This window comes from Oncorhynchus mykiss, chromosome 26, assembly GCF_057628025.1.
Source record: "Oncorhynchus mykiss isolate SJ-2025 chromosome 26, ASM5762802v1, whole genome shotgun sequence".
Lineage (NCBI taxonomy): Eukaryota > Metazoa > Chordata > Actinopteri > Salmoniformes > Salmonidae > Oncorhynchus > Oncorhynchus mykiss.
In genome coordinates this window covers 25,663,110-25,688,027 of record NC_143047.1, presented here as the reverse complement: position 1 = coordinate 25,688,027, position 24,918 = coordinate 25,663,110, and the positions used below count along the sequence as shown (strand labels likewise).

At 41.7% G+C, this 24,918-nt stretch overlaps 3 protein-coding genes across 7 annotated transcripts in view; all 3 read right to left on the bottom strand.

Annotated features, from left to right (window-relative positions):
- LOC110506700 (switch-associated protein 70) overlaps nucleotides 1-6,488 on the bottom strand; it is a 30,157-nt gene extending 23,669 nt beyond the window's left edge. The window contains exons 1-7 of one of the 2 annotated variants that reach the window (XM_021586512.3): nucleotides 6,296-6,488; nucleotides 4,662-4,802; nucleotides 2,701-2,874; nucleotides 2,324-2,551; nucleotides 1,911-2,057; nucleotides 456-564; nucleotides 60-241 (exon numbers count right to left, since the gene is read on the bottom strand). In XM_021586512.3, coding sequence (XP_021442187.3) covers nucleotides 60-241; nucleotides 456-564; nucleotides 1,911-2,057; nucleotides 2,324-2,551; nucleotides 2,701-2,874; nucleotides 4,662-4,802; nucleotides 6,296-6,454 — 1,140 coding nt within the window. In that variant the 5' untranslated portion in view covers nucleotides 6,455-6,488. The remainder of the gene's footprint in view (nucleotides 1-59; nucleotides 242-455; nucleotides 565-1,910; nucleotides 2,058-2,323; nucleotides 2,552-2,700; nucleotides 2,875-4,661; nucleotides 4,803-6,295) is intronic. The other variant, XM_021586513.3, reaches the window with a different exon arrangement.
- Nucleotides 6,489-6,822: 334 nt separating this feature from the next.
- LOC110506698 (wee1-like protein kinase 1-A) lies at nucleotides 6,823-12,453 on the bottom strand. The gene is made up of 10 exons (XM_036964002.2): nucleotides 11,444-12,453; nucleotides 10,919-11,136; nucleotides 10,342-10,408; nucleotides 9,784-9,956; nucleotides 9,401-9,669; nucleotides 9,218-9,307; nucleotides 9,013-9,098; nucleotides 8,754-8,924; nucleotides 8,393-8,538; nucleotides 6,823-8,167 (listed from the first exon to the last, which is right to left on the bottom strand). Exons 1-10 carry the CDS (start codon nucleotides 11,909-11,911, stop codon nucleotides 8,014-8,016), a joined length of 1,842 nt encoding a protein of 613 aa, XP_036819897.1. The 5' UTR covers nucleotides 11,912-12,453; the 3' UTR covers nucleotides 6,823-8,013.
- A 452-nt stretch (nucleotides 12,454-12,905) lies between these two features.
- LOC110506697 (zinc finger protein 143B) lies at nucleotides 12,906-24,738 on the bottom strand. Of its 4 annotated transcripts, none has more exons than XM_090222596.1 (16): nucleotides 24,094-24,738; nucleotides 23,108-23,220; nucleotides 22,898-22,987; nucleotides 22,569-22,652; nucleotides 22,270-22,395; nucleotides 21,577-21,770; nucleotides 21,388-21,453; nucleotides 21,199-21,312; nucleotides 21,001-21,076; nucleotides 20,638-20,763; nucleotides 20,071-20,250; nucleotides 19,733-19,960; nucleotides 18,776-18,915; nucleotides 14,507-14,662; nucleotides 14,047-14,148; nucleotides 12,906-13,373 (listed from the first exon to the last, which is right to left on the bottom strand). In XM_090222596.1, the coding sequence occupies exons 2-16, from the start codon at nucleotides 23,211-23,213 to the stop codon at nucleotides 13,293-13,295; spliced, it is 1,869 nt and encodes a 622-aa protein (XP_090078722.1). In that variant the 5' UTR covers nucleotides 23,214-23,220; nucleotides 24,094-24,738; the 3' UTR covers nucleotides 12,906-13,292. The 4 variants fall into 4 exon arrangements, with proteins under 4 accessions (XP_090078722.1, XP_090078721.1, XP_090078720.1 ...); XM_090222595.1 differs by having other exon boundaries at nucleotides 22,569-22,664; nucleotides 24,094-24,533; XM_090222594.1 differs by having other exon boundaries at nucleotides 23,108-24,094.
- Nucleotides 24,739-24,918: the final 180 nt, after the last annotated feature.

Here is a 24,918-nt window from a genome sequence, read left to right as displayed (position 1 = left end):
GAGTGGGACAGAGGGAGCGAAACACAGAGAGAGAGGGGGGACAGAGAAATAGACAGTACCTTCGTCATGGACTCCAGCTGTCTATGCTTGTTTTCATTGGCTATCTGCAGCAGCCTCATCCTCTCCTCCAGCTCCCCCTTCTCGGCCTGCTGTTTCTGCCTGAGCTCCCTGCGCCGTAGCCTGGCCTCACGGTGCGGAGAGGGTAGGCCCAACCTCAGCAGCTGAATGCATGTCTGGATGGCTGGGAGGGGAAGTGAGGAGAGGAGGGTCAGATAAAGAAAGGCTGGCTGCTTTATCTAATGCAGCGCCCTCACACCCTGATACACTCACATCACTCTGGCCCAGCTGTATGTTTAAGTTCCTCTGAGATTTAAAATAAACCCTAATGTGGTGAGAGAAAAGCTTTGCTGTTTACAGAATATGTTAAGATGGTGGTGAGGGATTGGTCACTTTACCTTGAATCCATTCTTGTTTCCTCTTCTTATCTGATGCGCTGATCTCAAAGCTTTTGTCGCTGCACTTGACTATAAAGAGGCATTTCTTCCCCTCCTTGTCTGGTAGAGACTGCAGAGAGAACAAGACGTCACACACTCACTGCACACTTCCTTGCGTTGACCACATTAACCCTCTAGAGTTTGATGAAACATTGAATTTGTGACTCATTTCAGGAAACTAGGTGTATGTCGTGTGTCACTACTTCACAGGAGAGCCCTTTGAACGTAATTTTTTGGGGGGGCAGAAATGCCTTCTGGAACATGTGAACTTTCATGTGCCTTAATAACAAACTTGTGGGCCTCCCGAGTGTGCCACTAGAGATTCTGGGTATGAGTCCAGTCTCTGTCCCAGCCGGCCGTGACTGGGAGACCCATGGGGCGGTGCACAATTGGCCCAGCATCGTCCGGGTTAGGGGAGGGTTTGGCCTGCAGGGGTATCTTTGTCCAATCGCACACTAGCGACTCCTGTACCGGGCCAGGCACTGTGCACGCAGACACGGTCGCCAGGTGTGCGGTGTTTCCTCCGATACATTGGTGTGGCTGGCTTCCGGGTTAAGTGGGCATTGTGTCAAGAAACAGTGCGGCTTGGTTGGGTTGTGTTTCGGAGGACGCACGGCTCTCGACCTTCGCCTCTCCCGAGTCCGTACAGGAGTTGCAGCGATGAGACAAGACTGTAACTACCACAAAATACCACAAAATTGGGTAGAAAAAAGGGGTAAAAAAATAAAATAATAATAAAAAATAAAAAAACATTTACAAGCTTGTATGTCATCTGTAAATACTAATAAAATTGTTAAATTATGAGCCTAGTTGGTTTAGCCACAGAAAAAGACAGGAACGTTCCCGCTAGCCATGATTGGCTGAGATAATGGATGGGCTGGACATGCCGAGAGATGAGTTCGGATTGGTCTGCCATGTAGCACAATTCTGTCTATAACATGAGCTGGTCAGAATGTGTAGGTAATCCTTTCTAACACAGTTTTTTTGAAAGATATCACGTAGTAGAACTGCAAAGGTGTTAGTCTCCACTTTCTGGAGGACCGAGTTTTGAAATCAGTGGAATGCGAACGTTACAGACGTTTTTGTGAAAATACTGTTTTTTCGGGATGTTTCATGGTCTGACAAACACCGCTCTAGCCCTGCCACCTTTCAGCGCAGATGCGGAAGAGCAATATCGGTGGATGGGGTGGATTGACATATATCTCTAACTTAAAAAGATAGATTTTGATGGAGATTGTTTTATTATGTTAATTACATTTACGTGGGGCTGCGGAAATCGTAGGCTATGGGTTAACAATGCCAAAGGAAGCTGGTTAACAAAGGTGGGCTAGCATGCATTCCAACGCTCCACACAATTTATTTAGGAGTTAAATGATAGCATTAAGAGTGACCAATGGAATAATACATTGTTCTTACCTCCACACAACAGTTGCGGTCCAGCAAAATTTCCCCCTTCTTGTCAGTGAGGTCCTCACTCACATAGTATGACATAGAGTTTGGTCCAAGCACAAACCAGCGCTCTGTCCAATTTTTCCTTTTGTGGCCTTTTTTCATCATGTAGCCCTTCAGGAAAAAATACATGAATCTGTCACACTCAGGATTGTAATATCTTATCTATATCCATTTTATTGTTACCCCCAGCAGAGGTCTAAAAGAGGTCAGTGTAGAGTAGACAGTCACTGTGTCCCAACTAGCACCATATTCCCTATGTAGTGCAGTACTTTTGAACAGAGCCCTATGGGTTCTGGTTAAAAGTATTGCCCAACATAGGGAATATGGTCCCATTTGGGATGCATAAAGAGTAGTGAGAGAGGGTACCGCAGGCGAACCTGTCTGAGAACATCCAGTATGAGCTCCTGGAAGACCTCAGAGATGCCCATGGACAGGGTCTGGCGGTTCATGCCCTTACTAAAGTGGCCCATGCCAACCAGCTCTATCAGCTCCCAGGCACTCGGGCATTGCTGCTTCCTGTTCAACATGAGCTTGTAATCATCAAACCTCTCTTGATTCCAAATGCCTCCCATGGCCTCCATCAGCTTCCGCAGGAAGTACTCAATCTGGAGGGGGGAGGAGAGGAGGGGAGGAGGAAAGGACACAGCTAGTCAGTCCTGTGGTATGAATGGGAATTATTTTAACTGGAAGAGCATAATTACTGCTGAACAAATAAGATATGTATGTCCATTAGAGGTGTTGTCTTGTGTCTCACTTCCTCTGTGATGATGACCAGTGGGTACCTGTCTTCAGACAGGAAGTTGAAGATGCACCAGACCTTGAAGGCGTCATCATTGGAGATGAGAAGATGGCTCATGTTGATGTTTTTCTTGAAACACAGGGTCCAGCACACATTGTTGAACTCCAGTATGTCAAAGTTATCCCTAACCTGTAATAAACATAAACAAAGCCAATTTACACAAAACAGAACAACTTCCCCTATTTTTCTTCAACATACTGTAAGTAAGGGCAATACGATTTAAAAGGGTCAGTAGTAGCCTAATATTTCTCTGCCCTACGTTTTAGCCCACATGATGTGAAGTACAAACATAATGTTCTTCGTCTCTTCATTTCAATTCAAGTCAGATTCCGGAGGAGAAAGGCAAGGAAATAGCCCCCAAGTACAAATAGCGCTAGGACTAAAGCAGTTTACTAATTGACATCAGTGTTGGTGTTATTGCTATGGAAACAGTTGGCAAGCCTTGCAGGTCTACAGATGTGGGCTATATCTGATGGTCTGCCAACTAGAGAACGGAGGACAAAAACTTTGAAGATCACTTCTTGCTTTATCACTGGTGTTTACAAAGTCAGTGCATTCATTACCAATGAATATTAATAAGGACATTAATAAGGACATCAGTAATTATTATCTCTCCGATGCCAATAGATGGGCCTTTAAAATCTTATTTCCCATACACTGCCGAAGTCATAATAAAACTCCTTTTATGCTATTTTTTTATTTTATCTCACTCGAGTCGTGTTCTGATTGAGTCGGTCTCTATAAATTTGCTATCACAAAAAGGCTCTCAGGCCCCAAAAAGTTTGAGAACCCCTGCAATACGAGTAACAACAAGGTGTTTACCAATCAGATTGTGAAGCTTTTCTAGAAAACAAACTCAGCGAAAACCAAAGACTCTGCATCATGCAATCATCATGTTCTGGAATAGATCTATAGTAGTGTGCATGTTAACCCTTCACTTCTAAATGCTATGTATGACACATGAGGAAATGGTAGTAGCTGAGTTGAATGGACGTTTGTTTTGAAATTAAGGCTATATTTTCTTGTACTCGTTGCAGTAATTTTCAGCACACATGTTTTTTTCATTCGATAACTCACAATGGTGGGTCTCACACCTCCTTGATGGCTGTGAAACAGAACGATTCTGCCACTCACACAGTAGACATACCATAACAATGGCAGCCTTGTTCAAGGTCAAACAAATCCTGTTTGCTCCATTTATTTCTCAAAAACCAATACATTTTAATATGAGTGACATGCATATCTTAAAAACTAAGATAAATACTGAAAATAGCAATAACGCTCATCATATAATGAGCAGGGAAAGTTATATACAGAAAAACATTGATTTAAACAATTTTTCTAAAAGGCACCCATAAAACACTTCCCTTTAAGTCTTATCATCCCCTATGGGGATACGGCACTCCAGAGTTACACCTCATACTCCTAGAGATCTAGAGGCTATGTCCATTCTAGTGGTTATATTTCTATGGACCTAACATCCCAATGAAATCCCCAAACAGAGCCCTCCACTAACAAACCCACTGAGGTGAGGAGGATGACAAAGTTGCTCAGCAGCCTGAGTGCAATGTCAGTTTGACATTTTACTGCATTGTTAGGAGCTAGTAGCTGCACTTGCTACAACATCTACTAAACTGTGATCAGATAAACTTTGATTTGAAGTCTGCCAACTCCTTGTCACTTTTATTTAATTTAAGTTAGTTAAGAACAAATTCTTATTTTACAATGATGGCCTACCTCAGCCAAAACCTCCCCGGGTGTGATACAGCCTGGGATCAAACCAGGGTCTGTAGTGACGCCTCTAGCACTGAGATGCAGTGACTTAGACTGCTGCGCCACTTGGCATGACAATGAGCAATGGAGTTGGAAAGAGCACAAACAAATCTGGGACCAGGCTAGGTGCTCTTACTGCTCACCTTGTCCAGTATGAATCTATTGAGGTAAGGCATGTAGCCCTGGTTGGACACAGGGCCCTCATCATCATCCTTAAAATGCTCCTCCAGTGCCACTGGGTCATGGGGTACCTTCATCACGGTGCACAGGTTATGAGAGAGCACCTGTAGAGCCACAGTCAGATCAGATCATGCAGTCAGGGAAACCGTTGCCGTCATAGTAATATCATTCACCAGATATTTCCCCCCCCCAATGCTCAGAAGCATTTTATCCAGGATATGCACAATGAGTCTGGGGGCGAGGTTACTGTCATACTGTTGGTATTCACTGGGCATAGTAGAGATATGACGCTACAGTAATATTGGGGTGTCCAAGGGATATCAAAAAGATGGTGGGCATCATACTTCCATTAACACAATTACATGGAGATTTTTCAAAAGGATCTCTGTTTAGTCTAAGATCACATTGACATGCATGACTAAGCATGTGTTGCTGTCAGTTCAAGCATTGCTGCCCAAGCATTACTTCTGTTCCTTCCTGGAAACATTTACAAAAAGTGTGTTGAAAAGTTCCTTGTTGAGATGTAGAGTGAAGTAAATATATAAAAATAAATCTTATATTTATAAACAAGCCACTCATGAACATCTATAATCTAGACAAACGGAACAGACTGGACTGTCTGAAAAATAATATTAACAATGGATGGTTGACAACATTTCCCGAGCCAGTCAGGATGTTCACTATGCAGTATTGCGATAGCTCAGGTGGAATTTAGGTGCTGAATGAAAGGTGAAAAGACAACATTTCCAGACATTGAAAATACTTATTTTCTGGATGTCGAAAGTATGTATATACGTCTATGATTGGTTCAGATTTTGTCCAGTCCGGACCAAAAATCAACGTCCTTGGATGTTGAAATCAAGGCCTGTCAGTCAGTGCAGACAGCACCAAAAAAACGGACCAAAGAAATACGTCCAAGAGACGTTGAGGTCGGTAAATGTTTAGTGGAGTGTCTTCATCAGAGCCTGGCTGGTACACAGACCACCAGGCAGACAGACCCAGGCAGGAAAAGAAGACCTAGCCTTCCAAAGCAGTGCCCCTTGCCTTTTACAATCTCAACACTCTTACTGTAGATTCTGTTCAAATTACAGAATATCGCGTGTAAAGCAAGATTATCATCAAGGCATGCATGTCCCACATTCATGGGTATCTGTCAATCAACAAAGGCTATTTCCATAGAACCATTGTTATTCCTGTTTTTGTGAGAAAATGTTAGACATAGACATGAGTAAGAGAAAATACTACTGATATAAGCAGAAACTGAGTAGCCTGTGAGTTGAGAAGTTTGTCTTTACTTTGCTGTCGATGTTGCCGTCTGAATTATCACTTGGCAGTTGACACAAAATTCCCTAATGTGAGGGAAGCGAAGCAACACAAAAGTATAGTGTATAGTGAATTATACATGGTCAAATGTTTTTTTATCCAACTGATCAGAACTTTTTATTTGGGTCTGATATTCGGATCAGCTAAATGAGAAAATATTCCACGGTTAGAATTAATTTAGATTTCGGTTAATTTATCAAAAAGCAAACAATCGTTAATTTGACTTCATTATGAAATAATACTGTAGGCCTAATAACTACGCTTTAAAGCCTACCTTAAGCTGTGATTTGGACACTTTCCCACTTTGATCCACGTCCAAGGCTGTGAATGCGTGCCATATTGACTTCAGAAGTTCATCTCGTAGTAGTCCCATGTTCGTAGCCCCTAGTGCGCTCGATGTCAAAGTAAAGCTGCAACTTTTTCGGACACTCATAAGACAGTCACGTGATCGAGAGTCGCAGCAGGAAACTGACACCGTATCACCCAATGACTGTGGGCTCTACATAGCGCATAGTTGTGAAGCGTGTTGAGCTTTCATCAGTATTCAATTGTGATGAGTAAACGGTCAATTGGCAACAAATAGCTTAATAAAAACATGTCCCCACAATGAACAAGTCTGTTGCATAATGGTACAGACGATCAATTTACAATAAACTATGAAACAAAGTTTGTATAATCTGAAAGACCATCTCTAATATCTTCCTTAGATAACGCGGTCTTTCCCAGACTACCATGTGTAGTGCCAGTTGTTTTTGTTTACAGCAACATCCATCCACAAACATGACAGTTCCAAGGCATCCATATTATCGGGAGTGAATTTATTAAAATTGGAACAAGTAACATGAAACCAATAGCAGTCTAAATCTACATTGTTGTAAAACATGTACAAATGTAAATGAGTCAATAATGCTACAGTCGCGATGTTAGGTGCAAGCTTAAAATACTGACTTTACTAAAACAATTGTCCAGTGGCTCTATGCATCATATATAAAATAAATGACACCGGGGCTTGACACAATGATCCACTTCGACCTAACCCATTACACAGATTGGATGACTCATCATGAATAATTAACATGAGTAAAACATCTTAAACAATCAGTGTACACAACAAAGTACATAATGAACTTCAGATAGGAAATGTATTAGATGCAACACATTGAAACACCATGTTTTAAAGAAGAGATTGATTACTGAAACTATTCTAAAATATCTGAATGGAATTTATAAATTCACTGAACTCCACTCCAGTTCAAGACAAACCAACATATATAGCAGCAGTATGCATTTTTACATCTAGCAGACGCTCTTCCCCAGAGCGACTTACAGTAGTGAGTGCATACACTTTCATACTTTTTTTCGTACTGGTCCCCCGTGAGAATCAAACCCACAATCCTGGCATTACAAGCGCCATGCTCTACCAACTGTTTACATAAGGCAAGTTCAAAGTGCTCATTGAATCATTCCTAGTCAATGGTCCAGTTCCACTACCTGACATCAGGTATAACAGACTAAGGTGCAAATTTGTATCACACCATCCCAAACCCGCACACTGGCTACAGAATTTTCTAGCATCCGCCCACATTTAATTAAAAACAAATATCGGCTTTGTTATTTAATTCAAACTGGCAGAAAATGCAAAGTGCTTGGGAAGGTAACAACCCTTTCACTCTTTAGTCAAATCATTTTTGTCCATGGTCTTACTAACCCTTTCCACGTGTCAAACAGTAAGAACTATCATAGTCAGTTTTGACACTCTGAAGCCCATCTCTCCATGTCTGCCTAGGGAGGCCTGCCCAGTTCACTGTTGAGTACAACCAGGGTCGTATTCATTAGAGCACACAGTAGGAAAAAGTTTAGCAACAAAAAATAAGCATGTCTAATTGGACAATTTCAGGTAGTCCCACTCCGTTTTGGCCTGTCCACCCCCCCATGTCGCATCTAGTGAACACAACCCTGTCGGATACCCATTTGGGTTGGCAGTTGGCACGCTCAGTAGATAGTCAGGCTGACTGAGCGGTTCATCTTCTTGCCGATGAGCCTGGAGCTCCTGCTGGACTGAAGGGTAGAGCGCGTTAGGACCCTATCAGAGATCAGAACCTTCTCCTCTGCGGCTACTTTGGCCTGCTGGGCTTTCTTCAGCTCCCTGCACGAGGACAAACATTGTTAGAGAAGCTATTCATAACTACCAAGAACATAGTAATTGCATCTGAAATGGATTCCTGAATCAATAAAAAGTAGGTAGCATCACATCATTTCTTCACAAAACAAACACTATATCGTAGTATTATCCATAACAGTCCTACTTACAATATGATAAATGAAAAAGGAAGGAAAGCCTTGAGACATGACATATGAAGAGGGTACGTACTTCTGTAGTAGTGCATTTTTGAACTTCTCTGCGTTGAGTTCCACACGGAGCTGGTCAGCGCTCATGCGGGAGGCAGTGAGGAGGACGGGGTGCTTGGTGAGGGAAGAGGCAGACGGCCTACTGGCAGGGTCAGGGTGGATCATCAACTGCAGCACACAATACATTAATACCACTAAATAAACATTATTACTACTGCTTGCCCTGCACACAAACCACCATTACAGAATGAAGCACGGCATCCTACATGGCACCCTAAACCCTTTATAGTGCACTACTTTCGACCAAGGCTCAGGTCAAATATGCGCACTATGTAGGGAAAGTGTACCATTTGGGAAGCACCCCATGTCATTTCTAGTCATACCTTCAGTAAACTTGGGAATTCCTGTGAGAGCACTTGAGGTATCGCAGGTAGTTTTCCTTGTCTGATGTCATGCCACTTGTCACCATTAGTTGGGAGTGGTTCAGCTCCTGAGGCACTGATCACAGTCAGTGCTAGGGCAAAAATATCTGCCCTGGTGAGGTTTCTGTAGTCCTGAAAAACACATTGGTTCAGTTGTTACGTCACATGATTTTGGATAATTTAACAAATGAGGTGGTATGGGGAGGAGTTACCCAATTACCTCTTGTAAGACTTCATTGGCCAGGTACCTGCTGTCCCCTTCTTCAACTTGAGGATTGTCCATTCTGGTCACATGGCCAAGATCACCTGAGGGAAAAATAAATTTAAAAACATCAGAATCCATCTGCCTGGTTGACAACTACACTCAATTACTAGCTTGTTTCATTTGCATGATGTTTTCTATTCATTTTTTTTTGTTGAGGTACCTATTTTGTAAACAACATTTGTATTTGGTCCTTCATCATCGTCAAATTGATCGACACACACCACAGTCCTTCGGGATAAGAAGATGTTGCCTGAGAAAAGTAAAGCACGGCAAGTGTTAAAATCATAAATATTTTAAATGATTTCAATAGCTGAGCTGTATCCAAAACTCTACAGCTACTTACTTGGCTTGATGTCCATGTGAACCAGAGAGGTGGAGTGAATGTACTTCAGTCCACGGGCCACCTGAAGGAGAAGGTCCTTGAGGTCCAGCTCAGAGAAGAAGCGCATGGTTCTGTAGTTCTCTGTGACCACGTCTGCCAGTGTGCCACCGTTACAGTACTCATTCTGAATGAGCATGTGGTCATCCTCTGACCAGGCAGAGTAGTACCTCACCACATGGGGGTGCTGTCCCAAGACCGCGTGGGCATACACCTCCCTGAGTGCATTCTGTCTGAGGAAAACAGAACACAATATTAGCACAAAAATGGCATGGCATTAAGGTCAACAAGGCATTTAAATTTACACTTGGATTGTCAGCTTTTCAAAATCCAAGAGATTCTCTTACTCGTCTACAGATCCAGCGAGGGGCTTCTTTGAGCGTTTGATGGCATAGATGCAGCCATCAAGTCTTTTCACACATTTGAAGACAGAGCCAAACTCCCCAGATCCTATCTTCTCCAGCTCATGAAACTCTGTGGCATATCTTGACATCATGTTGCTATCCAGAAGAGTCATTCTCTGCAAGAAAAGGGCAGAGATGCTTATACACTTATCTAAAGTAGTGTGTGTGTACTGAAATAGTCTGGGTAGCCATTTGATTAGATGTTCATGAGTCTTCTGGCTTGAGGGGAGAAGCGGTTTAGAAGTCTCTTGGACTCCGGTACTGCGCAGTAGCAGAGAGAACAGTCTATGACTAGGGAGGCTGGGGTCTTTGACAATTTTTAGGGCCTCCCTGACATTGCCTGGTATAGAGGTCCTGGATGACAGGAAGCTTGGCCTCGGTGATGTACTGTGCCGTACACAGTGCATTGCACCTCTGTGGTGCATTGTGGTCGGAGGCCGAAGCAGTTGCCATAAACAACTTTAAAAAGTAAAACGTATATTTGTGATTACAAAAATGTACCTTTGATGGTGGAACGATGTCCTCTTCACACTCCGCATCACTGGCTTCCATGTCCTCTCCACATGAGCTTTAGAGACAAAGGAAAGTAAACAAAATGTGTTATATAACCTTCCAACCACTGGAGGGCAGACAATCCCTACAAGTGCACATTGCAAGTGTAACCATGTGGCTTTGGGTTGCTGCCAACAAGCACAATAGTCAACTGATTTAATGCACACTAGATCTAGAAGCATGTCTGAATCTATTGTCAACTAAGAATAGGCCATGCTCCATTTACACCGACAGAAATACGAATCACCCAATTCTAAGATGTTTTTTTTAATTATTTTTTTGCATAACAGTCAAAAGAAACTTGAGTTGTGGCACAGTAGTAAAATATGATCTACTTTACAACACTAACTGCAACTACTTTTGAGTTTTATAAAATGGTTCTGACAAGAGTTCCACAACTACCTTAGGATATTGGAGAAAATAAAGAGGAAATTGAGTTTGTTTGAGGACATAGGAAACTCAAGTCCCACTCCCACAAAATCCCAATGTAACATCTGGTAAATAATGACATCAGTGCTTCTCTTACTCATTCCTCTGTGATCTCTTTCGGTTGCTCCTTTGTAACGTTGCTCTCTGGATCAGTAATGAGTCAGGGGTGAATGGATTGATGTTGATCATGGGTGCCGGTCTACTCCTGCTGTGTGTGTGTGGTCTGCCTGTTGAGTCCCCATTCATGTTGACACCTACTCCTACCCCGCAGACTGTGGATCCTATGGCCACTGCCCTGGCTCTGGACAACAGACTCTGAAAGGGAAAACAAAACATTCCATTAGATAAGAATAACATGTGTATAATTGGTCAGGGTATTATGAATACAAAATATTGAAAACAAGTCACAAGGATATCAATGACTCAGAGTAAACTCATCTATCCCATTGCCTGTAACACATGGTAATATAATCAAACTATTCAGTCTTCTCATGTTCAAACATGTTGAAGACAGAAATAGTCAGTGCTGGTTATCTCTGGCTGAAAACTTTAAAAAGTTAATTTGGTCCTACATTGTGGATCTGATAGAATAATTTGAAAACAACATGTTACTGTAGTTAACCTTAGGTGTGTGTGGGACATCAAATAGCCGGAGTTTTCTGAAGGTTTTATGGGGCGGTGTGTCGGGACAACCGGGAATGGGAGAGCTTCCATCCTCCTGATTGTAGGAAAATTCCGGGGACGAGCTGTTGTAATAGTGCCGGGACCCTTTTCTCGGAGAAAGTGACCCCTTCATCAAGTCAGTCCCTGGTGATTTTAGGGGGAAAAGACATCCAAATCCCTCCTCATCCCAATGTTCAACGCGATCCTCCGCGGTAGCGGTCTTCATGGTGCTGTTACATACGTCTTGGTTTAAGTAGGAGTTCTGTCTCGGTGATTGCACTGGGGAGTCCATTTCGGCGAGACTCGACTCGGCTCCAATGCTGTTGTTGCCATCGTCCTCTCCGTCACTCTGGTTGAAGTCTAGTCTCTGTCGAATAGGTCCCATCTTCGGGGACGTACTGACGAACATTCGGCAACTGAAACTCATCACTTCCCAGGCGCAGTAAAGTTGGCTATAATGTAAAAGTGGCTAGTTAGCCAAATCGTTTCAAATTATCCCGAGTAGCTTGACATCCGTGTGCCCATGGCGCTACAACCTTGAGTCAATTTGTAATCCAAAATGACGTGGCTAAATAACTTAGCTAACGTTTGCTCACTAACTTTGCAAATACGTTAAAACGGTTAGCTAGCTACAGTAGCACGGTAACGCGTTATCTTAGTCCCATGAGGAGCACACCGCACTGGCAAACACACGATATATTATGCTGAGCGTTTATTTACTACATAAAAACGAGTTTAGTACGTGTCTAGCTGTGAAAATACTCCAGTCGACTATTTGTTTACCCGAAAAATGGTCACAATTTGTTCAGACAACACTGCTCCGCTTCCCGCGACCGTTGGCAAAATTATTCCAATCTAAAAAATAAAAAAAAGATTCCAATCTTCAGCCAATGAGAACACATTCCTGAAGTTTGAAACGCGGGCGTTACATCCTTCGAAGCGAAGTTTTACGTCACACTTTTGACTTTCACGTCACTTTGGCGCGTATTGAATCTTTGGATCTTAATCATTTTTTTTATTATCCTTTGACGCTTTTAATTAATTTGTCCGCAACATTAGTCCCCTTTGTTCTGTATTGTAATTCATTGCCCTTGATCTTCTCAGCTAATCTTATAGCATTCACAAGAGACACTGATGCTTTCTGAAATTGCTTCTTAGTATATCATTAAGTATTTAACAAAAAGCCAATTTTCCCCAAAATCTTAAATTGATAAGAATTGTCCAGCAGCTCATGTAATAGTATGAGCTGATGACGTAAATATGTGGTAGAGACATTTTAAGCACTTGCTATAAACAAATATACTGGGTCTTACACATACAAATAAATTAAATACTAAACAATATCCTGTTTCAAAAGTAATCAAGTAGATTTCAGATTATAAATCCACAACATTATCACAAAAACAATTAGTGAAAATATATAGAATTGTACTGCTTTATTTAACAACCAATGTGTATCCATTATTTGTACATATTCAAAGTTAAAATATATGCTGGATTCAAAACATTGGCTATTTACTGTATATACACAGAATACAATATTCACACATGGAAAAATGGTACGAAAAGTCCAAAAACACATTACATTTCTATAACTCATTCATGCAGCAACACACATCTTACTCATGGATGTTTCAGCATTAGACTCTGTGCAGCCATATCAAAATGTCTATTTACAAATCTTAATAAAGAATTTCATGTTTGATTTAAGAACAATACCCTTGAGTCAGAAAACTGCAGAATATGTATAGATCTTGTTCTCATCAAATATTTCAATAGAAGTCATAGTACTGAAAGGATTATCTAATCTAATCGTCCAATCCCATCTCTCCTTGTTGTATTCTTGATGCTATCCTGATGGCTTCTTCGAGTGAAGGTTGTTCACTGAGCTAAGAAACACAAAGGTTGAAATCACACACTGAGAAAACATAATATTATTTATGCAAAATTGGTGTGATCAGGTGTAAGTAACATATTTTGTATTATCTTGTCATTATATACTTTAGTTTAAAAACTAAGCCTCCTCCCATTGCAGTAAACAGTAGCTCATGTAGGCGTCAAAGGGAAGCAAACGTACATAGCAGACTGACTGGGTGGAGTCTACAGGGATGAGTCAAGACTAACCTTATTTACTTAAAATACCTTGTATTAACATCACAATGGAATGACTGATGTGATCATTGAATACCAACATACTGAATGTTATTGTTTCTATTTACCAACAGATTTGTCAGGAATAGTCAGCAGTCTGGAATAGACAGAAGTGGTGCAGAGTTCCTAAAACACGTGTACCTCAAGACTGAAAGACTGCTGTAGGCCAGCTCAGTGACTACAATAGAATGCACTGTACTTCTTTATAAGTACAGTGAGTTAGGCTAACAAACAGCTGTTTGTGAGTTAGGCCAACTATGAGTTAGGCTAACAAACAGCTGTTTGTTAAAGCTACTGCAGTGTCATTTGAACTCGTTATGCTTCTCAGCATCCAATGGGAATATATTGTGTGCCCTGCTTGTCTCTTAATGTTGCAATATTTGGTGTTTTGTGTCAGAGGGAGTCCCCTACCTGGACAGCGATCTGTGTGCCGTTTGAGGTGGCTAACAGAGTGACAGGGTGAACCCCCTCCTCTGTCTGCATGCCCTGAAATGAGGCCAAATCAATGGCCACCTGGGGGGGAAAGAGGTTCAAAATGTATTAAGACCTGAAGTCCAAAATGCATCACAAGTCTGAAGAGGGGGTTTTGCCCTTTAAGTGGAAAGTACCCAGTTCTATTGGTGTTTGCTGTGGGTGTGTTGATAGAAATAGAATCACTAGTCATCATTCTAGTTCTGTCACTGTTAAGGTATCAAACAGAACTAAATCAAATCAAATGTATTTATATAGCCCTTCGTACATCAGCTGATATCTCAAAGTGCTGTACAGAAACCCAGCCTAAAACCCCAAACAGCAAGCAATGCCAGTGTAGAAGCACAGGGACATATTTGGGGATTTCAGATCATGGTGGTAAAGTTTTAGTAAAACTCACCTGCTCTTCTGTACCATCTGCTGCTACCATGGTGACTGAATGTGTTCCATCTGCATTAAGCATTTCATGGGAAGGAACCGTGAAGGTGGTGCCATCACTGGTTACCATGGTAATTGTGTTTCCCAATGCCTGCATGTCAGCCTGGGAGATACTGACCTGGGAATGAAAAGGCATGTAACATTTTATCATACACTATATATCTTACCATTTGCCCTCTATGAAACATTGTACAGCTACACAAATCAGTCTTCTGTGGGAAGCACTGGAGTCAACATGGGCCAGCATCCCTGTGGAATACTTTCGACACCTTGTACAGTCCATGCCCAACGAATTGAGGCTGTTCTAATGGTAAAGGTGGGGGGGTGGGTGAAACGCAATAGTAGGAAGGTGTTCTTAATGTTGTGTACACTCAATGGATAGTGTTAATATGTGAAAACTATTTAAGATGCATACTTTCAGTTTTTCCAAACTCACTTCACTCGCTCATAAGAGAGGCTTGCAGTACTGGCACATGCACAGATCAAATACATGTTCTAATCGTTCAAAAACCAGGTGTTTTAATTTGCATATGCCTATTTCGATTATGATCATACACCGATTAAGATAAGCATAGTTAGGTGTACACGACTAATGCTATACTTGGCCCTCTGTCATAATCAGTTTCATATTTAGTTATTAGCGTGCATGTAAACATACCCAGTGTATGGTGCCATGGGTATAGAGGTGTGCAGATGTAGGGGGATAAATGGGGTTGTTGAGACATTAATTAAGAGAGGTAACATAGAAATAGAATGAATATGATCATTCTAGTTTAGTATTTGCTAACCTGTTGGGTAGTGAAGTGTGATCAAATGCACATGCCTCAACAGGGTGCAGGCCGTAAAAAACTAGGTATAAAATAAATAGAGCCTGCACACGCATAAGCTCCACCACGCACCTTTATTCACCATTTCCTGTGAACGCCATCTGATTTATTTTTTATTATGACAACTACTGTTGGGTATTAACATACGTTTTGTCTACCTGATATGTCTACACAGTTATAACATTCAATCAAGAAATATACACATATATATATATATATACACACACATATATATATACACACACACATATATATACACACACACATACACATATATATATATATATATATATATACACACATATATTTTGTGAAGAATCAACAACAAGTGGGACACAATTATGAAGTGGAACGTCATTTATTGGATATTTCAAACTTTTTTAACAAATCAAAAACTGAAAAATTGGGCGTGCAAAATTATTCAGCCCCCTTAAGTTAATACTTTGTAGCGCCACCTTTTGCTGCGATTACAGCTGTAAGTCGCTTGGGGTATGTCTCTATCAGTTTTGCACATCGAGAGACTGACATTTTTTCCCATTCCTCCTTGCAAAACAGCTCGAGCTCAGTGAGATTGGATGGAGAGCATTTGTGAACAGCAGTTTTCAGTTCTTTCCACAGATTCTCGATTGGATTCAGGTCTGGACTTTGACTTGGCCATTCTAACACCTGGATATGTTTATTTTTGAACCATTCCATTGTAGATTTTGCTTTATGTTTTGGATCATTGTCTTGTTGGAAGACAAATCTCCGTCCCAGTCTCAGTTCTTTTGCAGACTCCATCAGGTTTTCTTCCAGAATGGTCCTGTATTTGGCTCCATCCATCTTCCCATCAATTTTAACCATCTTCCCTGTCCCTGCTGAAGAAAAGCAGGCCCAAACCATGATGCTGCCACCACCATGTTTGACAGTGGGGATGGTGTGTTCAGAGTGATGAGCTGTGTTGCTTTTACGCCAAACATAACGTTTTGCATTGTTGCCAAAAAGTTCAATTTTGGTTTCATCTGACCAGAGCACCTTCTTCCACATGTTTGGTGTGTCTCCCAGGTGGCTTGTGGCAAACTTTAAATGACACTTTTTATGGATATCTTTAAGAAATGGCTTTCTTCTTGCCACTCTTCCATAAAGGCCAGATTTGTGCAATATACGACTGATTGTTGTCCTATGGACAGAGTCTCCCACCTCAGCTGTAGATCTCTGCAGTTCATCCAGAGTGATCATGGGCCTCTTGGCTGCATCTCTGATCAGTCTTCTCCTTGTATGAGCTGAAAGTTTAGAGGGACGGCCAGGTCTTGGTAGATTTGCAGTGGTCTGATACTCCTTACATTTCAATATTATCGCTTGCACAGTGCTCCTTGGGATGTTTAAAGCTTGGGAAATATTTTTGTATCCAAATCCGGCTTTAAACTTCTTCACAACAGTATCTCGGACTTGCCTGGTGTGTTCCTTGTTCTTCATGATGCTCTCTGCGCTTTTGACGGACCTCTGAGACTATCACAGTGCAGGTGCATTTATACGGAGACTTGATTACACACAGGTGGATTGTATTTATCATCATTAGTCATTTAGGTCAACATTGGATCATTCAGAGATCCTCACTGAACTTCTGGAGAGAGTTTGCTGCACTGAAAGTAAAGGGGCTGAATAATTTTGCACGCCCAATTTTTCAGTTTTTCATTTGTTAAAAAAGTTTGAAATATCCAATAAATGTCGTTCCACTTCATGATTGTGTCCCACTTGTTGTTGATTCTTCACAAAAAAAAATACAGTTTTATATCTTTATGTTTGAAGCCTGAAATGTGGCAAAAGGTCGCAAAGTTTAAGGGGGCTGAATACTTTCGCAAGGCACTGTATAAGGTCCCACAGTTGACAGTGCATGTCAGAGCAAAAATCAAGCCATGAGGTAGAAGGAATTGTCCGTAGAGCTCCGAGACAGGATTGTGTCGTAGCACAGATTTGTGGAAGGGTACCTAAACATTTCTGCAGCATTGAAGGTCCCAAAGAACACAGTGGCCTCCATAATTCTTAAATGGGTGAAGTTTGGAACCACCAAGACTCTTCCTGAGCAATCGGGGGAGAAGGGCCTTGGTAGGGGGGGGATGACCAAGAACCTGATGGCCACTGACAGAGCTCTAGAGTTCCTCTGTAGAGATGGGAGAACCTTTCAGAAGGACAACCATCTCTGCAGCACTCCACCAATCAGGCCTTCATGGTAGAGTGGTCAGACGGAAGCCACTCTTCAGGAACAGACACATGACAGCCCGTTTGGAGTTCGCCAAAAGGCACTGAAAGACTCTCAGACCATGAGAAACAAGATTCTCTGGTCTAATGAAATCAAGATTGAACTCTTGGACCTGAATGCCAAGTCTCACGTCTGGAAGAAACCTGGCACCATCCCTACGGTGAAGCATAGTGGTGGCAGCATCATGCTGTGGGCATGTTTTTTAACGGCATGGACTGGGAGACAAGTCAGGATCGAGGCGGAGGTGAACCGAGCAAAGTACAAAGAGATCCTTGATGAAAACCTGCCCCAGGGCTGCCGAGTGGCTCAGCGGTCTATGGCACTGCATCTCAGTGCTAGAGGCGTCACTGCAGACCCTGTTTTGTTTCCAGCCTGTATCACAACCGGCCGTGATTGGGAGTCCCATAGGGCAGTGCACAAGTGGCCCCGCATCATCCGGGTTAGGGTTTGGCTGTCATTGTGAATAAGAACTTGTTCTTAACTGACTTACCTAGTTAAATAAAATGTAAAAAAATAGTTAATCTTCCAACAACCCTTAGCACACAGCCAAGACGACTCAGGAGTCTCTGAATGTCCTTGAGTGGCCCAGCCAGAGCCTGGACTTGAACCCGATCGAACATCTCTGGAGACCTGAAAATAGCTGTACAGCAACGCACCCCATCCAACCTGACAGCACTTGAAAGGATCTGCAGAGTAGAATTGGAAGACACTCCCCAAATACAGGTGTGCCAAGTTTGTAGCGTCATACTTAAGACTCAAGGCTGTAATCACTGCCAAAGGTGCTTCAACAAATGACTGAGTAAAGGGTATGAATATTTATGTAAATGGCATATATCAGTTGTTTTTTAGATTTCTAAAAACAAGTTTTTGCTTTGTCATTATGGGGTATTGTGTGTAGATTGATGAGACAAAAAACCTATTTAATCTATTTTAGAACAAGGCTGTAACGTAACAAAATGTGGAAAAAGTCAAGGGGTCTGAATACTTTCCAAATGCACAGTATGTGTGTGTGTACACACACACAAAAAATATCCCCTTTCAACTTAAATATGTATAGACTGCTCTAATTGATGCTTGTCCTATGTCTATAAATATGGGTGTGGTACACTTCCGGTGAAATTAAAAAATTAAATGAGTGTGAAGACTCCATTTATTTTATACTAACCTGTTGAGTTCCATCCGGGTGTGTTATGAGTTGCACATGCTGCTGACCAATGGCCTCAGTCTCAGTCATCTGTTCCGAACAGGACTCCTCTTCCTCCTCCTCAACCGGGGCAAAATTCACTGAGGGATCATCGATGGCCTCTGAATCACATGGAATAACAACAATGACATTTCTCAATTATCGTCCTGTGACTCAGTCATTACTCTGGTTGCAGTCCTAATAAGGGCATAACAGCAGTCAGTGAATCATCGAGAGTCAACCTTTAAACAGAGATATACGTCAGACTTCAGAGGTAGTCTACAGGTAACTGCCAAGATAAAAGCAAACGCTTGAGTAAATTAGGGACACACAGTATATTGAAAGCACGTTCTTCCACAAAGGTGTGGTTCTTGAGTTAAATAAGCAATTAAAAAACATCCCATCATGCTTAGGGGTCATGTATTAAAATGCCCAGATGCTCATTACTTTGGCTACCATAGCTAGAATAATACTCAGTGACTTTGAAAGAGGGGTCTCAAAGGAGCATAGGGGGTTTAAAGTGTGTGTCTCAGTCTCCAGATCTCAATCAAATTGTAAACTTATGGGAGATTCTGGAGCGGCACCTGAGACAGCATTTTCCATCACCATCAACAAAACACCAAATTATGGAATTTCTCATGGAAGAAAGGTGTCACATCCTTCAAAAGGAGTTCCAGACACTTGTATGCGAAGGCGCATTGAAGCGGTTCTGGAGGCCCAACGTCCTATTACGAGACTATGTTGGTGTTTCCTTTGTTTTGGCAGTTACCTGTATGTTTATGGTTATTAGGTCACCACTAGTTATACCTTCGTACACATAGGTTGGGTTCTTTTTTTTCTCCTCCCCAAAAAACAGAGGAGAGGAAAGACAAATAAGATGAAGTCATCCATTGATGACTAATACATCTGTGTAAGGTGGTGTTGACTTCGAAGCCTGACCTGTAGGGGGTTCGTAGTAGGCCTCCTGCTCTTCCTCAATGGGCTCTGTGACGTTATGCGCTGTGCGTTTGTGCATGGCCAGGGTGGAGATCTGCTTGTAGGTCTTCCCACAGTGGTTGCAGTTGTAGGGCTTGCATGGTGTGTGGACAACGTGGTGTTTGTAAAGGCTGGAGTACTCTGTGAACCGCTTGTCACAGCCTGGGACTGTGCATACGTAAGGCTTCTCTCCTGTAAATACATCTATTTCATTAATCACACTGTAAAAAGGCCACACTACAAAAGAACTGAATAATGTTGTTGTGTGACTTTTAACAAAGAAAAACATAAGGACTACATACCTGTGTGGATCCTCACATGGTTCTTATAGTTGGTGGCACTGGCGAAGGCTCGCCCACAGCCAGGCTCTGCACAGTAGTAAGGCCTCTCCCCTGTGTGTGTGCGAATGTGCACCTTCCTGATGTTAGAGGTAGTAAACGATCTCCCGCACCCCTCAAATGGGCACATGAATGGCTTCTCTCCTACAGTACAGCAGGGATGATGAGCTTGTTCAAGACCTCTTCAAGTTCATGGTTGAGATTATTTATTTATTTATTTTACCTTTATTTAACTAGGCAAGTCAGTTAAGAACAAATTCTTATTTTCAACGACGGCCTAGGAACAGTGGGTTAACTGCCTGTTCAGGGGCAGAACGACAGTTGTACCTTGTCAGCTCAGGGGTTTGAACTTGCAACCTTCCGGTTACTAGTCCAACGCTCTAACCACTAGGCTAGCCTGCCGCCCAAACAGCATGATCACATGATTTCTAATCCAAATCCGAGGACAAAAAAAATAAATAGTTGTACACTGTAGATTGCATATGTAGGGATAAGATTAGGTATAAGTCTGACTCTGGACAAGTTTTGTACCTGTGTGGGTTCTGATGTGCTTTTGGAGGTCACCTGACGTCTTGAACGACTTTGCACAGTGCACTTCCTGGCAGCGATAAGGCTTCTCACCAGTGTGTGTCCTGATGTGGCTTTTCAGACCATACCCTTTTGGGGAAAAAACAAACACATTTTGCCAAGTTGGAAACATGTGCTGTACGTTTAATGGATCACAGTCACACTGACCGACATTGTTCAGATAATGAGGAATTGTTCAAACTGAGGAAACTGATATCTCCTTAGCCATTTCAACAACAATGTTACTGTGACTTATGCCAAGAGCCCCTCCGCTTCATATCTCAAAGGATTATGGACCTTTGCATTAGTCTGAAGGTTGTTTATTACCTGTAGCAAACTTCTTTCCACAGCCCAGATGATCACACAGATATGGCCGGTCACCTGTGTGGTACCTCTCATGTACCTGCAGAGGGCAGAAAAGAGCAAATCAAACAAGATTAACAGATTAGTCATTTGGACCAGTTGAGTCTGACTCATTCTACATTCAAGAACCCAAATCGTCTTCAGAGTGTGAGTGTGCTTTACCTTCAGATGGTGTGCAGTTGTGTAGAGTTTCCCACAGCCCTCATAGTCACAGCGGAAAGATTTCTCTGTCGACTGCTCCCTAGAACTACGACCACTCTGCCTTTGAAGCACAATCTGAAAAAAATATGTATCCAATGTAAGCTGGTGGTAAATATGATATGACATAGATAAACATGAGAAGTATAGTACCTGCATCTGCACACCACAATCTTGCTCAGCTCTCATCAGTACGGAGTTGACATCATCAGCTTCCACCTGAGAAAACAAAGGGGGAAATAACCAGTGACCATTTTACCTCAAACACAGATAGGGTATTTGAAAATTGCATATACTGCTGAGTTGATGAGCTGTTAAGATACAATGTCAATAGCAAACTACCTTAGCGGTGTATTGTTCCAGCACGTTGATGGTCTCTTGGTCGAGGGTTCCATCAGCGTTCAGGTCTGACACGGTTCCATCTGCCTGGATGGCCAGGATGGTGTTGGTTTGGGGCATCTGTACTGTGTGCTGGATGTAAGCTGTGGTGCCATCCTCCAGCTGAACAGCCTGCAGGGTATTCTGGTCATATGTATCTGTGAGGGAGTTTCATTTTAATTTAGTACCCTCTGCAAAAAGTTGTTTTAATTTTAAATTTACCCATTCAAATTTCTCCTCAAATATTTAAACACTGGGTAAAAACACATTTATTGACAAAGGGATTACAACAATCTTAAAAAGATGCAATATGCAGAAATCCCTCCAGCATTTCCTAGTTGCAAAAATTATTACATTTGCTTAATTTCAGTTTTTGATAAAACAAGCAATGTAGAGAATCACTGTACTATCTTAATCTCTGAAATATATTTTTAATAACCAAAAATATTGTATTTTCAGCTGTTTGAAGCATGTGTACAAAACCGAAAGTAAAAGATGCAAAAACTAAACTTAAGATCAGGAAGCATAGACAAAGTGCATATTTACCACTTATTAGGCTTTCAATGAGAACTGACAGATCTATGACTCCCATCTCGATGTGAATTTGGTCAGGTCACCCAAAAGGCTACATGTTGCAGCTTTAAGATTGAGACAAACCTTTTGGTGTGTGGATGTAAGCAGTTGTGCCATCTTCCAGCTGCACAGCCTGACCATCCTCAAGTCTCAGACCATCTCCTCCAATTACATCACACAAAGGGGAGCCTGTCCATCTGTTGGCCTCCTCTGATAAGTAAAAATTGGGAAATATTGATATTATATTACTTTTCCCATCACAATACAGTTTAATCTTAAAGTGAATAGTGACATGAATAAGCAAAATGCCTAAATTAAAAACAAAATAAGTAATGATTCATTAAAACACAGCAATAATTAACATTGCTAAGAGGTAAACAGACCTGCTCTTGGCATTGATACATGTTGGACATATGCAGTAGATCCATCCTCCAGCTGAATGACCTGTCCATCCATGAACTTGCCATCTGAAATGGAGACTGCACTCTTCAATCAGACTGCTCTCATCAAATAATGGACTAAATCATGATAATAATCAATAGAAAGAAGAAATCTGTCATGACTTGGCCAAGCAAGGTTATCAACTCTTTCTACATGGTCAGACCGTTTGGGGGTTACTTTAATGGGTAGTGTTCACTGTTAGTCAAGCCAATACCTTCGTGGCCACTTTCCATTACTGTGTGTTTATGGAGATTATTGAGATTTGAGTTACCTTTAGGGTTGTGCTGTATGTAAGCTGTAGAGCCATCTGCAAGGGTCACAGCCTGTAAACTCACAGTGTCCATGTCCATTTGATCGCCATCTTTTGAACACAAATGACACAAGGGAGAAAAATGTATAACAGCATGTGTAAGTAACTTTTTGCTTTGCTGGAAACTTGGCAGAATCCCCACCGATAATGGAAAGGCATGGATGAACTCACCTGAAACAGCCTCTGCCAAACAGAGGGTGACCTGCTGAGTGTCTCCACCTGCATTTTGGAACTCTGCAATGCCCTGGGAGTCCCGGTTAATCTGAGCCAACAGCATTGTCGCTCTGCCAGACGAACACACACACATACGTTAAATTCACTGTGTGGCTGCATTCGGTGCAGTCAGTCACTTTCCATACAACTCTTGTAGTCAGACGCACAAAGATCATTTATGGATGCGACTAGACCCACTTTATTTAATTGGATAGCAGTGGCTGTTGCATTATTAGATCATATGTACACTAATAATACAAATCAAACAAACGTCCAGCTGCTTCCAGCTGACATGTTGTACAACAGTTGATATGAGCAGAGCAGATTCAACAGTTCATGTTGTTGCCAAGTTGGATGGAACTTGATAGGGCAGTCAACAGTGCAGCTTCAGCTAGCTGTGTCAGACATAACGTTACCGTATCAACTATAAATGTGATTGGTATATTTGTTACCTATACATAGCTAGCTATAAGTAACGAACTAAATTAGACAGAAACGTTAGCTAGCATTAGCTGAGAACAGTTTTTGTTCGATTAGCGTTAGTGAATTGATCACCGAGTGTCGGTTAGCTAACTAGTTAGTCATTCATGTATCATGTACTAGCAAATGTTGAGAAAAGGCAAGTTAGTTAGCTGAAGAAACAGTCAATGAGGAAATAGAGTTTATAAATTAGACTCTTAAACGAACTGCTAACGTTAACTAGTTAGCAGGCAGCCGTTAGTAACGTTAGTGTGAAGAGTGCGGACAAATAATTTGCTAGTGCTAATTAGCATGTGGGCTAGCGAATAATATATCTATATTTTTTTAGACAATACATGACTTAAACTATGATTTAATGGAGTATATTTCTCATATCAAACGGCGAGCACAGATATCCCCTTCCGTCTCCCAAACTGGATATGGCTGTAGAAAGGCACACTGGGTAAAACCACATTTATACGAACCTCTAAAATTTCCAACAATCCCTTCGGTTCGACCACCATGCATCAGGGCAGGAAATGTTCTCCTGTGCGCGCACCCTGGAACATGTGCAAAGATAGCTCTTGGCCCGATGATTGGCCAATATTTCAGTCACGCAAGCTTCTAGTAATCTCATTGGTTCAAAGTCATTTCAATCATTGACTAGTGACCTCCCATAGCCATTAATTCTTCTCATTCTACTTTTGGGGAACGTTCCATACTCCATTCTGGATCACAATTGCGACCGCTTAACTTTGCAAGTAAATTCTAACGATTTCCAATCAAATATTTAATCTCATATGTTATTATACGTCATATTAGTGCTGTTCGTTCAGCACAAGAAACAAATATAATCCTAAAAAACGTTTTCGAAGTTGGAAACAGCCATTTTGGAACCGCAAAGCCTCATGGTAGCCTAGAGGTCGAGCGAGGTAATGTGGGCAATGCAGTTGAATAAAACTCCAGGGTATTTGTAATGCATTTTATATACATTGACATTAGCCAGCAGTGTCTGTTAAATGAATCTACCCAGATCCAGGAAAACGATATGCAGTTTGAAGCAAGTTTACGGCGACGTTCTAGTTCGTCTATATCGTGCTGCGCAGTATGCAGTCATATCGGTCACTGATAATGTAGACACTGTAAAGCTCTACTAGTAGGAGTGATCAACGCAGCCAAGGAGGACAAGACACCCCTCTAACCCATTGTAGCAAATGGAACTAGAATTAGCTGGCTGCATAGTTCCAAATAGATTACACTTCACCTGATCTGAAAGAGTATACAACCACCCAAAATAGGCTCAAAATCAA